The sequence below is a fragment of the Gymnoscopelus braueri genome (genome assembly GCF_963280865.1).
Source record: "Gymnoscopelus braueri genome assembly, chromosome: 6".
NCBI classification, from domain to species: Eukaryota; Metazoa; Chordata; class Actinopteri; order Myctophiformes; family Myctophidae; genus Gymnoscopelus; species Gymnoscopelus braueri.
In genome coordinates, this window is record NC_137607.1 from 45,621,896 (window position 1) to 45,635,047 (window position 13,152).

The 13,152-nt window shown below is 42.4% G+C and overlaps 1 protein-coding gene across 3 annotated transcripts in view; it reads left to right on the forward strand.

The window, feature by feature from the left end:
• armc9 (armadillo repeat containing 9) overlaps positions 1-13,152 on the forward strand; it is a 66,460-nt gene that overhangs the window by 6,133 nt on the left and 47,175 nt on the right. For 2 of the 3 annotated variants that reach the window (XR_013933323.1, XM_080431138.1), the window contains exons 5-12: positions 1,714-1,869; positions 2,572-2,664; positions 4,754-4,778; positions 5,031-5,188; positions 5,497-5,595; positions 7,615-7,650; positions 12,145-12,179; positions 12,559-12,667. Coding sequence is in view for 2 of the 3 variants with exons in the window: in XM_080431138.1 (XP_080287264.1) it covers positions 1,714-1,869; positions 2,572-2,664; positions 4,754-4,778; positions 5,031-5,188; positions 5,497-5,595; positions 7,615-7,650; positions 12,145-12,179; positions 12,559-12,667 (711 nt within the window). In the remaining variant the exon portion in view is untranslated. The remainder of the gene's footprint in view (positions 1-1,713; positions 1,870-2,571; positions 2,665-4,753; positions 4,779-5,030; positions 5,189-5,496; positions 5,596-7,614; positions 7,651-12,144; positions 12,180-12,558; positions 12,668-13,152) is intronic. The other variant, XM_080431139.1, reaches the window with a different exon arrangement.

Sequence of the window (13,152 nt, forward strand, 5' to 3'; positions counted from 1 at the left end):
AATTTAATGCTTGTATCACCAAATAAACCATTATATAACTTAATTGCTCCACTAAAGTGTTGGCCATCTTGAAAAATGGCCGCCATCTTGAAATTTCAAGTAGCTGTGGGTGGCCTATTGTCAAGTGACCCACAGAGACTGCTCATGCCAATGTTCATGCTTGTATCACCAAATAAACCATTATATAACTTAATTGCTCCACTAAAGTGTTGGCCATCTTGAAAAATGGCCGCCATCTTGAAATTTCAAGTAGCTGTGGGTGGCCTATTGTCAAGTGACCCACAGAGACTGCTCATGCCAATTTTCATGCTTGTATCACCAAATAAACCATCATATCACTTAACTGCCCACTAAGATGTCGGCCATCTTGAAAAATGGCCGCCATCTTTGATTTTCAAGTGGCTCGATTAAAAAAATCGATAAATGACCTCTAAAGATGATCTGTACCAAGTTTCACGCTTGTATCACCAAGTGAACGATTCTCCCAAAATATTGCTTTTATCCGCTGCACTATGAAAAATAGTTATATATCTTTAACTCAACACTGTGCAAAGCACAATGTAAGCCATCAAAGCCATATCACGAGTGCATTAGAATGAGTTATAATCAAAATATGATGTATTATACACTAATACATGTAATAGTTCAAACCTCTAAGTGGTTGAATACTGCCTGTCCAGTGTAGTCTCATAACAATCTCCTAACACAGGAATACTGCATCCTTTTCTAATTATATTTCATAGCACATTATTACACATGCATTTGGCATGCATACTTTTAGTAAACTAAATAATGCACATGCATTGCCTCAGTATCAAAACATGTCAGCTCATTCTAGACATACATATGTCATGACGTCAGTCAAACAAAGCACTTCAAATCATCCTTGGCCAACAGATGTCCTCGTTGCACTATGGTAGCCTCCATGTTTCTGAACTCAAATGTTTTTTAAATTGAACTGTTTGCATGAGGGTTTGGAACAGTGCTCAACTGAATGTAGTTTTTGACACTAGAAATTATATTTGGTTCATCTGAATCTAGCCTATAGGCACCATGGTTCATCCATATGCATTTTTCAGTTCACACACTTTAGATTCAAATCAACTTGACAGAAACGATATGCTCTCAGGCAAAGACAAGAAGAGCTCCTAAATGATCATTACTTTCTGACGCACAGCGTCAATGTAAAATAATGTGAAATACGTTCACATTTTGGGACCAGACCTTTTTTTATTCCAGTAAACGATTGAGCAAAACTTTCCCACAGGGAAACCCAATGAGAAATATATGGGATAAATAAGAGTAGCATGATGTGTGAGGAATGTGATATATGCGTCACTTTGTAATTGTGGCAGTAGAGCTCCTTATAATGGAGTTCTATGCACAGTCTACTAATATACTGTACATAGAAATAGAAATGCATACCATTTGCCATATGGACAGGGGATGAACTGCACCACTCCTCCCCTTAAAACCTGGTGTCCCAATTTTTGGTCACGTCATTATAGGCGTAAATATTCAAAAAGTTCCATAATGAATTATCTAGAAAGTATGAAATAGGTCTCATGTGGTTATTATACCCCTCTTCTGATACTCTTGATCATCACTTCTTGTCCTGACACTTCTGTCTTACATCATTACTCTAGAATCTCAGGATTGTTCCGGGTCGTTGGGGTTTATTATAATATCACCTGTCTGTCTCTCCCTCCCCAGGACCAGGCTGCGTTCGAGGAGAGGATCCCTCGCTTCAAGCAGTACCTGGAGACGCGAGGGGCAGCACTGAGTCAAACCACCGAGTTCCTGCCTTACTACGCCCTGCCGTTTGTTCCAAACCCTACCATCCACCCCTCCTTCAGGGAGCTCTTCCAGGTGCCTGGCACATTTCCTCTCGGAGCACATTCCTTCTGAGTAGCTTGATACGCCCGAGTGTGTTGTTGCCGATCAGTGCAGTTGGTTTCCCTCGGGGACGCTGTGCCCCTATAGACTAGGTTTTTGGCAGCAGTTGTACTGCTCGTGGTAAGAATAGAAGTAGTAGTACCACTCATAGGAGTAGTAGCGGGCATTGTTGTGTTATATAGTGGAAGCTCCGGCACCAATTTGTACCAGTCACACAATAGCAGCAGTAGTTGCAATAAAAGTTAGTTTGTGGTAGTAGTATTTCATTGATCTCACAAAATCCTTTACAACTAAATTGATTGATTGATTGAATACTTAATTAGACGAAAATGTAAACAGCACACTTGTTTTTTAATTGAATACATTTATATTTAAATGTATTCAATTCATCAACAGAGCATAACATATGATCACATTAATACATGTCATAAACACCACAAACAAGACAATACACAGAGCATTGTGTAACCACGGCACAGCTCACACAAACAGAACAGAATTGTGTTATTTACGTATCTAAAAATGTCAACCGTTACAGATGGTCAGTCAGTATTCCATGGCTAATTGGCTATTATCATTATGTAACCTGTCACCCCCACCTCCCCAACCCCCACCCTGAATGTACACAGCTGTATTTATTCAAGAGCCCATTACTAATAAGTCATGTTTGTTTAGGATGCCTGGATACCACAATTAAAGGGGAGGCTGGAGCCGTTTCTCTCGGCGACACTGAAGGCGTCCAACACTCCAAGGCTGCTTAGTTTATATGTATCCTTTTGTCTGGTGGTGTGGCCAAAGGTTGTCATGTTTCGAAAATGACGACGGCAGTACCAAAAAGAAATGTGAGAGACAAGGAAGGACTTGAAGGAAGTGTGACTGGAAGGTGGGTTGTTCTGGGAAAGAGTAAATCGTCTCTGTCGGGTGGAAACCTCATATGTCCAAAACTGTTACTTTTCAGGATTCAAATTCAAAAGTAGCTGATCTACAAGCTCAAAACGCGTCGCTTCATGCCGCGTTTCGAGCTGTGGATCTGCTACTTTTGATGCTTTTGTGTGATGATGTAGTATGATCAAGTAGGGCGCTAATTTATGAAAAAACACAAAAAGTTTAAATATGGAGATAAGAGGTTTCTGCCCGACAGCAACGAAAATGAGTAACACACAAGTCGTGGAGGTGCACTTGAGCAAGGCACTCGACCCCGACCTCAACAGTGGAACGCTACGCTACGGTGGTGGTACTGGGGCAGCTCCCGGCTGCAGCTGTGTGCGTGTAAAAAAGCAGGGAGCTTGAAGAGCGAGTGTGTTCAGTCAACCAGCCAATGGAACATGAAGCTTGAAAAGGGGCCTGCTGTAAGCACAGTGCAATAAGGAGGTCTAGACATTTCGGAGTAATGTTTGGTAATTTGGTATTTTTCCTCGAGGTTTCCTTTATTCACCAGGGTGTAATATCAGTAGCAGTACCTCTGTCAAACACTGAGCTGCAAACAAAGCGCAGAGATCAACTTTTCACATTAGCGCTGAATTGTGCCCCATGGCAGTGTTTGTGTGTGTGTGTGATCCTGCCAAATGGCCAGCGGTCAAAACTCACTCTGAGACTCTGACACTTCACACAGCGTCGCCTCACAAAACAACAGCCTTCACATTAAGTACAAGTTTTTGAGCCCCCCGCAGGCAGAGAATGACTTCTAAATAATAAATCATCCAGTGAAGAGAGTGGAACAACAAGTCAGGATCCAAGTAACTTGGAGTACAGACTGGCTGCCATTGCCTTCTCCTGGCTGGCCCCGTTTCCACCAAAAGAACTTCAGTTCTGCAACTGGTTCTGTTCTAGATTCTTGGAACCTTGGTGCTTTCACGGAACCGGCCGCGAACCAGCTTGCGTTTCCACCAGTTTTAAGCAGCAGTTTTAGGCGACATAGCTGAATGGTTAGAGAGACCTGGGGAGCAGCTAGGAGTCCCCAATTGCCCCAGGTTCGATTGCAGTCCAGGCCGGCAATGTGTTGAATATGATTGGTTGAACTGTCCATTTCACAGGGGAAATTAAATTGACAATGGCAGATACAGTTTCCCTTTTCTTTTATGATGATTGATATGATGATTTTTCGCTTGCTTTTGCCATTGTTTATGTCGCATCTGCATCTTCCAATCTAGTTCCGAACCAACTTTTAGGGTTCTCTACCAATTCATCTTCTGTGGAAACACACTGAACTGGTTCAAAATTAGGCGAGAAAAAAAGAACCAACCGGTTCAACTCCGGTGGAAAAGGGGCCGCTGAGATGCACATCCAAGATTGCAAAAATATATATGTAACTCCAAACCTTCTTCCAGGCAACTAAGGACTTCCAGGCAACTAAGGTCACCTAAAGCTGGACGTTTCCGTAATCCATAACCACCCTCTCAGATTGCTTTTCATTGTTTTTTTTTTGTTTACGAATGGGCTACGTTCGAATGCTGCGGCATCCGATCTCGCCATGACTCACTGTGACTCACTCGAACTCACGTTAGGTTTTAAGGTCAAGTGAGAAAAAGATAGAGATTAGCTGGAGACAATTGTTACAGTGGATCAGCTTCCTCACATTGTAAAATTCTATCCCACTCTGGCAGATTAACATTACAGTAATGTTATATTATAATCTACCAAAGAAATGGTTAGTTATTGGTTATAAGGTTTTTCTGAATCATTCAAGGTGTGTCCTGTGGCAAGGATCATTTGGCAGAATGCTGAAACTGAATCTGTTCACTTATTGGAAATTGTTTTGAATGAGTACACCATATGCCTACGATATCAACAATTTATTATGATGAGCCATTGTGTGTTAATTGTTTGGTGTGTATTTCCTTAAACACACTTTGTATAGAAGGATGGTGGGAGGACTACCAAAGGTACTGTATCTGCCATGAAGAGTACATACTGTATGTGTATGCAATCTGTGGTTTGGATGAAATACAGAGAAAAGACACAATTTTCTACTTCTCTTTTCTTCTCCCAGTCTTTTGTATTGATTATTTTGTGGATATTTGCTTGTCTAATAGACAGCTAGCTAACATACAAATGATTAGAAACTGGACAAAATTATGCAACCGTATTATTTCATTTCCCTTTGTCAACGTGCGTACGTACATCTCCACACACAGAGGCCATGCAGCAGTTGCAACTGCAGCTGGTTGAGTCAGAGCGGCGGGCCGCCAGCTACCTGAGGCGGTTCAACACCATCAAGGCTGACTACCACAACCTGATAGGAGTGGCAGCCGAGCTGGTGGACTCTTTGGAGGCCACCGTCAGCGGAAAAACGGTAGGGCCGCCGGCTGAGCACACACGCCACCTATTAATGGGTGCACTGCACACACAGGCATGCTCATGCACACGCAGTTACACTCTCACACGACTTGGAAGGGTGACACAGACACATGCATAATAACTAAAGAATACACAAATAAAAAGCACCTGTTACATATCCTACGCATAAATGATGAAGAACCTATAGTCTCCACTACCAAATGAGTCCTTTATTAACACATGACATAAACGTAGTAGCCCGCCTGCCTCTCCACACGCACACACAGCACATGAAAGCTCAAGAGGCCTGGCGTGTTTTCGCAGATCTCCCTGGAGTACCTGCAGAGTGTGTGCGTTCGCCTGTTCAGCGGCCAGATGAGGCAGAGTGCGTCACAGAGTGTCGACTTCACCAGGCCTGGCACCGTGAGTGAGAACCCACAGCACTCTCTCTCTCTCTCTCTCTCTCTCTCTCTCTCTCCCTCACTTTCGCCTTCTCTCCCTCTCTCTCCCTCTCCCCTTGCCCCCCCCCCCCCCCCCCCCCGCCACCCTCTCTCTCTCTCTCTCCTTTGCACACCTCACAGAGAGGACAACAACACTTTTAATTCCCACAGGCGTTCAGGTCAAGGTGTTCCTACAAAACAACCATGGGAAATGAAAGACAACTTATCCTCAGCACTCCGTATTATTAATAGCAGGAGTAATTGCGTCACTCAGGGTGGACACAGTCACTAAAATATGCAGGCAAGGTATTTAGGTGAATTTGAAAGTGAAGTTATTAATACATTTTAAAAGATCCTCAAGTAGCTCTATTCACTATACACCTGCTTAACCCATTAAGACCTGAGGCGATTCTTTGAAAAAAATCTAAATCCTAACAGTTTTTTGAAAAAAATATAAAAAATATTTTTTCACGATTTTTCAAAAATAGCAGATCTACAAGCTTGTAGCGCGGCACTCGGTGCCGCGCTATGAGCTTGTATATCTGCTATTTTTGAATAGCCAAAGGCATCTAAAGTGACACAGAAGCGTTCCAGGTATCAATGGGTTAATATCAATAGGCTCACTGTGGAACTTGTACAGTAGTTAAATTATTAAATAGATAAGATAGATAGTATAATAATTTACAATCTATCACCAGTTATATGACCATACATTTGTCATGGATAAAGACTATTGGCACTATATGTACAGAGTCAGCCAGCCTACACTGTGTGTATATGGATTATTACAGTATGTACAGTCAAGCAACAGCGTATAATGAGCAATATGCGTCAACACCTACGTAAGCTGGCGATGGTAAAAGCTTAGCTTAAGCTGTTCAAATTAACAAAAGAACTTTATTAAATGCCTCGCCTTAGCTTTGAGTTGAGAAAATCAGATAAATCATCACTGCCAGACAGTGCTTGTCAAGCCACTGCATTCTGCATTCTGGTTTTACGTAACAAACTAAACAAAGTGCAACAGGTTCAATAGAAAGTATTGTCATTTGAGAGGTTCTTAGAATTCACTTGTGAGTGAGTCCGCACAAACTGTGCTTTAAGCCCAAAGGCGTTTTACAAACATACTAGCACCAGGTCAGGAAACAACTCATTCATTCACTGTGGCTGATGTTGTTCAGAGATATGTAATAGTCACTGTGCCACTAGTGATGGAAGAAGTACTCACATGTTTTACTTAAGTAAAAGTATCAATACTGCAATGTAGATAATTATACTCTGTTACAAGTAGAAGTCCCGTATTCAAAATGCACTTGAGTAAAAGAACAAAAGTACCTGCATCAAAGTATACTTAAAGTACCAAAAGTAAAAGTATTCATTGTGCAGAATGTCCCATTTCACAATGGAATAGAATAAGACTGGTTAAGGTATTCTGCTACACTGGTCATTTTTCAATTAGCAGTCTGTGCAAAATTCTTCTCACCGTTACACAATAGCAATTATCCAGAATCACAACTTAAAGCTGCACTCTGTAACTTTCAGGGTTCTACTGAGGATTTGAACCCAGGTCCCTCGTGCAAGTGCCGAAATGTTTACCATTGAGCTAATGGAGCATGCCTGCTTGCTCAGGGGAGAAATTGAAGTTTGACCTTTAGGCGGTAACACTTGAAACTGTATTGGTCCTCTTACCAGACCAAATACAACCACCCCAATTGTGTTAATTGTATTAACATACTCTACCACACAGATTGGTCAAAAATAAATTTGTATTCATAAAAACAAAGTTACATTGTGTAGCTTTAATACCCTATCAATCTTTACCATCTCTAATGGTAGAGAAACCTTTGACATTCAAATCTGCTGTAATTGCATCTGTCTCACTGTATACTCTGTTTCATGTCATTATAACTCAAAAACTCCTTTCTTTGTGTGTGCGTTTCTGCTTTTGTGTGTGTGTGCGTGCGTGTGTGTGTGTGTGTGTGTGTGTGTTGCTCTGCCCATAAAGGGATATTACTCTATGAGTCCCTATGATGACGGCTATGTAAGTTTTATAGAATTTCATCTTTACATACTAACCCCACCCTTACTAGTTGTCTTGCCTCATTTTCCCGCCGTTCTCTTTATCTCTCTCCACGTCTCTTCGTTCGTTACCACTCCTATATCTTTCTTCATCTGCCTTTGTGCTGCTTGCCCTACATTCTGCTCCATTTCCCTAGAGTTGGAGACTTTAGATTGGCCTAGTTTAATGCAATGTATGCCCTTGTTCCTGGTAAGAATGGGCCCTATTATCCAGCCGCTTCTTCCAACAAAGACAAGGGCTTCCCTCTGAGAATGTCGCTGACATTAAACGTGCCCTAGTCCCTGAGCGCCGTCGTCCACCCACCCACCACCCACCCATTTAGCTCCAATGTTTACTTACCTGGTCATTTTAGTTCCACTAATGGGGGCCAACGTCCGTCCAACACTTGCATCCCAAACATATCGTCGCTGTCGGGCAGAAACCTTTTTATCTCCATATTTTGACTTTTGGTGTTTTTTCTGCTACTTTTGTATTTGAATCCTGAAAAGTAACCGTTTTGGACATATGAGGTTTCCACCCAACAGAGACGATAACAAAAACATACTGGTTTGATTGTGACTTTTTGGTGACCCCATGGCCTTTACTGTGACACCGCCCTTTGGCAGGGATGTGCATTTTTTGCAAACACAACACAAGATACTAGTGCTGTATCTCAGAATCGAATGGGCCGACAATTAACAATTTGAGTGACTCCTTTACCACCCTCAGACCAAAAATATCAACTTTGCACACAAGATGAACCCCACAGATTGTAGGTGGCACCATGACCTTTCCTTTTATTTCACTTGAATCATTCGGTTAATATGCAATACTGCCACTGAGAATAATTTGGTAATGTATTTATTTATTGTCCTTTTCCACATTGTCCTTTTTGATGAGAGCACAGGGCTCTATGGATGACAATGTTGGTCCATTCAGGTTTGGTCGGGTGTAAGAAGCAGCATGGCCTCTAGGGGCTGCTAGTGGGGGAACTTAAAATCTTAGGCCTCTGGTTTGAGGGTAGTAAATTGCCTCACTCTGCTTTTTACCTGCGTTCAAATCAGGTTACTAAAGCCCCTTTCAGAGTGGCAGCAATCTTGTTTAATAATGAATCATTGATGCAAGCGTGTATTATATAACCCAGATGGTTCTCAATGCTTTTGATGATGTTGACACAAATGTCAAAGTGGTAACTAATTGAGCACTTGGTTTGGGGTTAGGTCAAACCTGACACCCACTGGCCACAGTAACTAGTGTTTGTAGAATAGGGCAGGTGCTTCCAATCATTGCTGGTCTAGTTTACCAATGAGGCTGAGAGATTATACAATAGTAATATATTCAAAATGTATCAGCTTTTGGGAAGTGGTCATTTCTTGCGCTGAATAAGGAGTGCTGAGCAAGACTCAGCATGCATTAACCTGGATGATATTTGACTAATCATTTGCAATTGAATACTTCCAATAATGAGATATATTTGCTATGAAACTTTTGCTGCACCCTTAAGTCAGATTTTTACACTATGCTGAATTCACAAGACTTTTATTAAAGTCAACTGCCTACAGTAACAGAGTAGACCTGCCTAAAGCCTAGTTTTTTTTACTGTGTAAGATATTGTAAGCTATGCTTCATGGCCCATAGTTCTGGGCATTTATACTCAATACATCGGCTCACTGACAAGCGTGACATGCGTTCCCCAATTATGCCAATGATGAGCCAAAAACAATCTGGCTCACAGGGCTCGTCTTACACCATGTACATGAGGCTTAATATTTCTCTTGGCCAAGTGACATTCCCCTTTGGATGAGCAGTTTCTCAACCCAGCCGGCCAAGAGACATGGCTGCTCACCTAGAAGAGTCAGGTTCTGCTTGAGGTTTCTTCCCGTTAAAGGGGAGTTTTTGGGGTCTCTGTAGAGCAGTGAGGACCCCCAGTTTCATATGCATTATGCCATGGACCCCCTATTTGATTTAATTTAAAAAAATTGAACCACAAATAGATCCATTTGGTTCTATTTGTACATTCTCACATTTACAGTCCTGTATTGGTCCACTTGGTTCCCAGCTCTCAATCATTTAGCGTGGGCACCCTCTGGAACTCCCCTCAAGGATCCCTGGCCCCACAGTGATAACCATTGCTGTGTGTAGAGAATGGTCTCGATCTGCTCTACATGTAAAGTGTCTTGAGACAATTTGTTATGATTTATCACTATATAAATCATATTAATTGGTTGATTGATTTATGTTTGGTTTTCCATGTGGGTTTGAATCGAGGTAGTTGAATATCGTTGGATTCATGTTAATGTGTATTTTCAGACATTTAATCCCTTAAACCGTCAATACGGTGACTAAACTTGACCTTTCACACTGTACTTAGTCTGCTCTTTTTTCCCTCTACACCAAAACACTTTGCTGAAAATAGCAGATTTTTGTCTGCTAGTTGTGAGCTGGCAAATCTTCTAGTTTTGGCTAAAGTTCTCCTCAATAGGGATGGTACTGGTTAATGTAAAAAAAGTTCCTATCACGCAAAGATTTGGTGGCCCCCCTGTAGTAACTCTGAGGACCCCCTAGGGGTCCCGGACACCCTGTTGAAGACCCCTGGTCTAGAAAGAGCAGCTGAGCAAACTCAGAATAACAGGAGGCCCTAACTCCAAACCCACATGTCTTCTTTAGCATTAGAGATCTCTCTCTCCCCTCTACTCCACAACCTTAAAAACCCTGTGCTGCACTTCTCAGAATTCAGGATCAGGTTTGTACCGGCATAAAGACTGATTGTTCCCTGTATCGCAACATAACACCATAATTGAGGCGCAATTATAACCCCCTCCCCACCACCACCACCACCTCCATGTGTCTCACACATTTGTTTTTCCATTTATCACTATCTCTCTCTGTTTATTTAGCTAGGGGGAGAAACCAAAACTTTCACAGCTCTATCAATCCTACCTGATCCCATTTAAACAACAATAACACCCAACAATGGGTTACTACTACTCACCACGGCTTCATACATATTGCATTGTACTAGTTACCATCAGTACAATTATATGAAAACTATATGAGAGAGTTATTGAGTTCCCATTGTATGTATGGCTAACCCCCTCCCCACCACCACCACCACCTCCATGTGTCTCACACATTTGTTTTTCCATTTATCACTATCTCTCTCTGTTTATTTAGCTAGGGGAGAAACCAAAACTTTCACAGCTCTGTCAATCCTACCATATCCCATTTAAACAACAATAACACCCAACAATGGGTGACAACTACTCACCACGGCTTCGTGCGTATTGCATTGTACTAGTTAACATCAGTACAATTATATGAAATCTATATGAGAGAGTTCCCGTTGTATGTATGGCTGAATGAATAACTTGTACTTGAGTACAGTGGGGAGTAAGAGGACAGAGGGGAGGGGCCGGGGGGGGGGGGGGGGGGGGGGCATTGCCAACGGGTCCTGAGCTGGGCTTGAACCCAAGCTGTTGCACTTATATGGTCGGTGCGCATCCACTGGTTGAGTAACCAGAGTGCTCTGGGGAAATATAATGCCTCGCAGCTATAGGAGGTGAAAGCTGTTGTCCTCAACACACCTGTGTGACCTGTCACGCTGTAGTGTGACCTGTCACACCAGGTCACAGTGTAGTGTACCTGCATCATGACCCGGGTCCCTCTCGCTGGTCAAATGTCACAGTGAAACATGCTTTAGGGAAGCAGGGTCCAGGTGTCTGGCTTCCACCCCCCGGATCACCCAATCCCGCCAACGCTACGCCTGGGTCCTTGTCCATCACCTTTTCCTTCCTCGGGGAAAAGGTCATGAAACCTTTCAGTCTACAGGTTACATTACAGGGCCAAAAAAGTCCCCTGTTTCAGACGTAAGAAACACTCACTTTGGAAATCCCCTATGCTATATAGCCCATAGGGAGAAGTGCCACGATCCCGCAAAATGGAATGAGATGCCAACAGGGAAAAGGAATTGTTTGCCACTCACTAACCCTCGTCTCTTTTTCTCATCCAATTGGTCGGTGTCCCTGTCACTCATTTTGCATGGGCAGTATTGCCAAATAACGTACATTACACTCTGGGATTCCGCGAGCATGTTCCAGTAGCTCACGCATGATGCACTCACGGCCAAACCCCTAAAAAAAAAAAACTTCCAGTACAGAAACTAACATGATTCTATACTCTGGTAAGTATTTAGCCTTGATACAAGACTGTCACATCAATATGACCGATGACTGTCTTTATCCAAGGCTAGTAAGTATGAGGCAGTAAGCATGAAGGAATGTGGTTGTAGGATGCATGAAATGACACCTGTTTATCTAATGGCATCTTTTATAGTAAATATAGAAGGTGGTCATGATGAAATTCTGAGAGTTGGTACATATTGTGTTATAAAGGAAGTGTATTCAACCTCCTCTTTGTCTCTCTTTATATCTCTCTGTTTTATTTCTGCTGTATGTCTCTCTCTCTGTCACTTCCTAGGCCTCCTCAATGCTAAGAGCAGCAATCGCACCACAGTAAGTCTTCAACTTAAGCTGGCATACTTATAAAACCCATGGAGTTATACATTGAATACCCTGCCTATATATTTTCCCTGGGGGGGGTGGCGAGGGGGTGACAAAAGGATTAAGAGGGTGATAAGCCATATCAGCCCTCAGGCAAGTCACAGAATGGCTGCATAGTGTGTAACAAACAAGCACCTGCTGTGTTCTCAGCCAACTCCCTCCCCACTCCGGTGGGGGAATCCTGTTGTGTTCAATGGGGCAGTTCCTCATGGACAGTTATGATAATCTGCAGTATATATTAAAGTGTTGATCAAATGCTATTTTCTCATTGTCTTTGTGAATGAATAAGGCTATAACTGATAAACGAAATTATGATATTCTTATGACATAGAACCAAAGAGGTGCCCCTGCTGCCCTCTCTGGACTATGACAAGCTGAGGACGGACCTTCTCGGAGGTACTGACAGGCTCAGGTCCCTGCTGCTTCAGGCCTTGCGCTGGGTGAGTATACGGCTGCAGATCGGTTCCATTTTTCAATAGACCCCGAATGGAGCTGGACTCATTTGTTAGATCGTTGCTGTCGGGAAGAAACCTCTTATCTCCACATTTTAACTTTTTGTGATTTTTCGTAATGCCCTACTTGATCATACTACAGCGTCACACAAATGCATCTAAAGAAGCAGATCTACCAGCTCTAAACGCGGCGCTAAGCGACACATTTTGAGCTTGTAGATCTGCTGCTTTGGCTATTTTAGAATTTGAATCCTGGAAAGTCACAGTTTTGGACTTATGAGGTTTCCACCCAACAGAGACGATATACTGGTTATGCTATGCAGATTTACTTGCTCACAAATGTTATGTGATATTTGCTTGTCCACAGATGCTAAGTATGTTATTTAGACATGTTGTTTAGACAGATGCTAGGTTTGGCACTGTATTTACCTAGTTACTTTGTAGCACTTCATTGTTTTCTTGGCACTTATTTG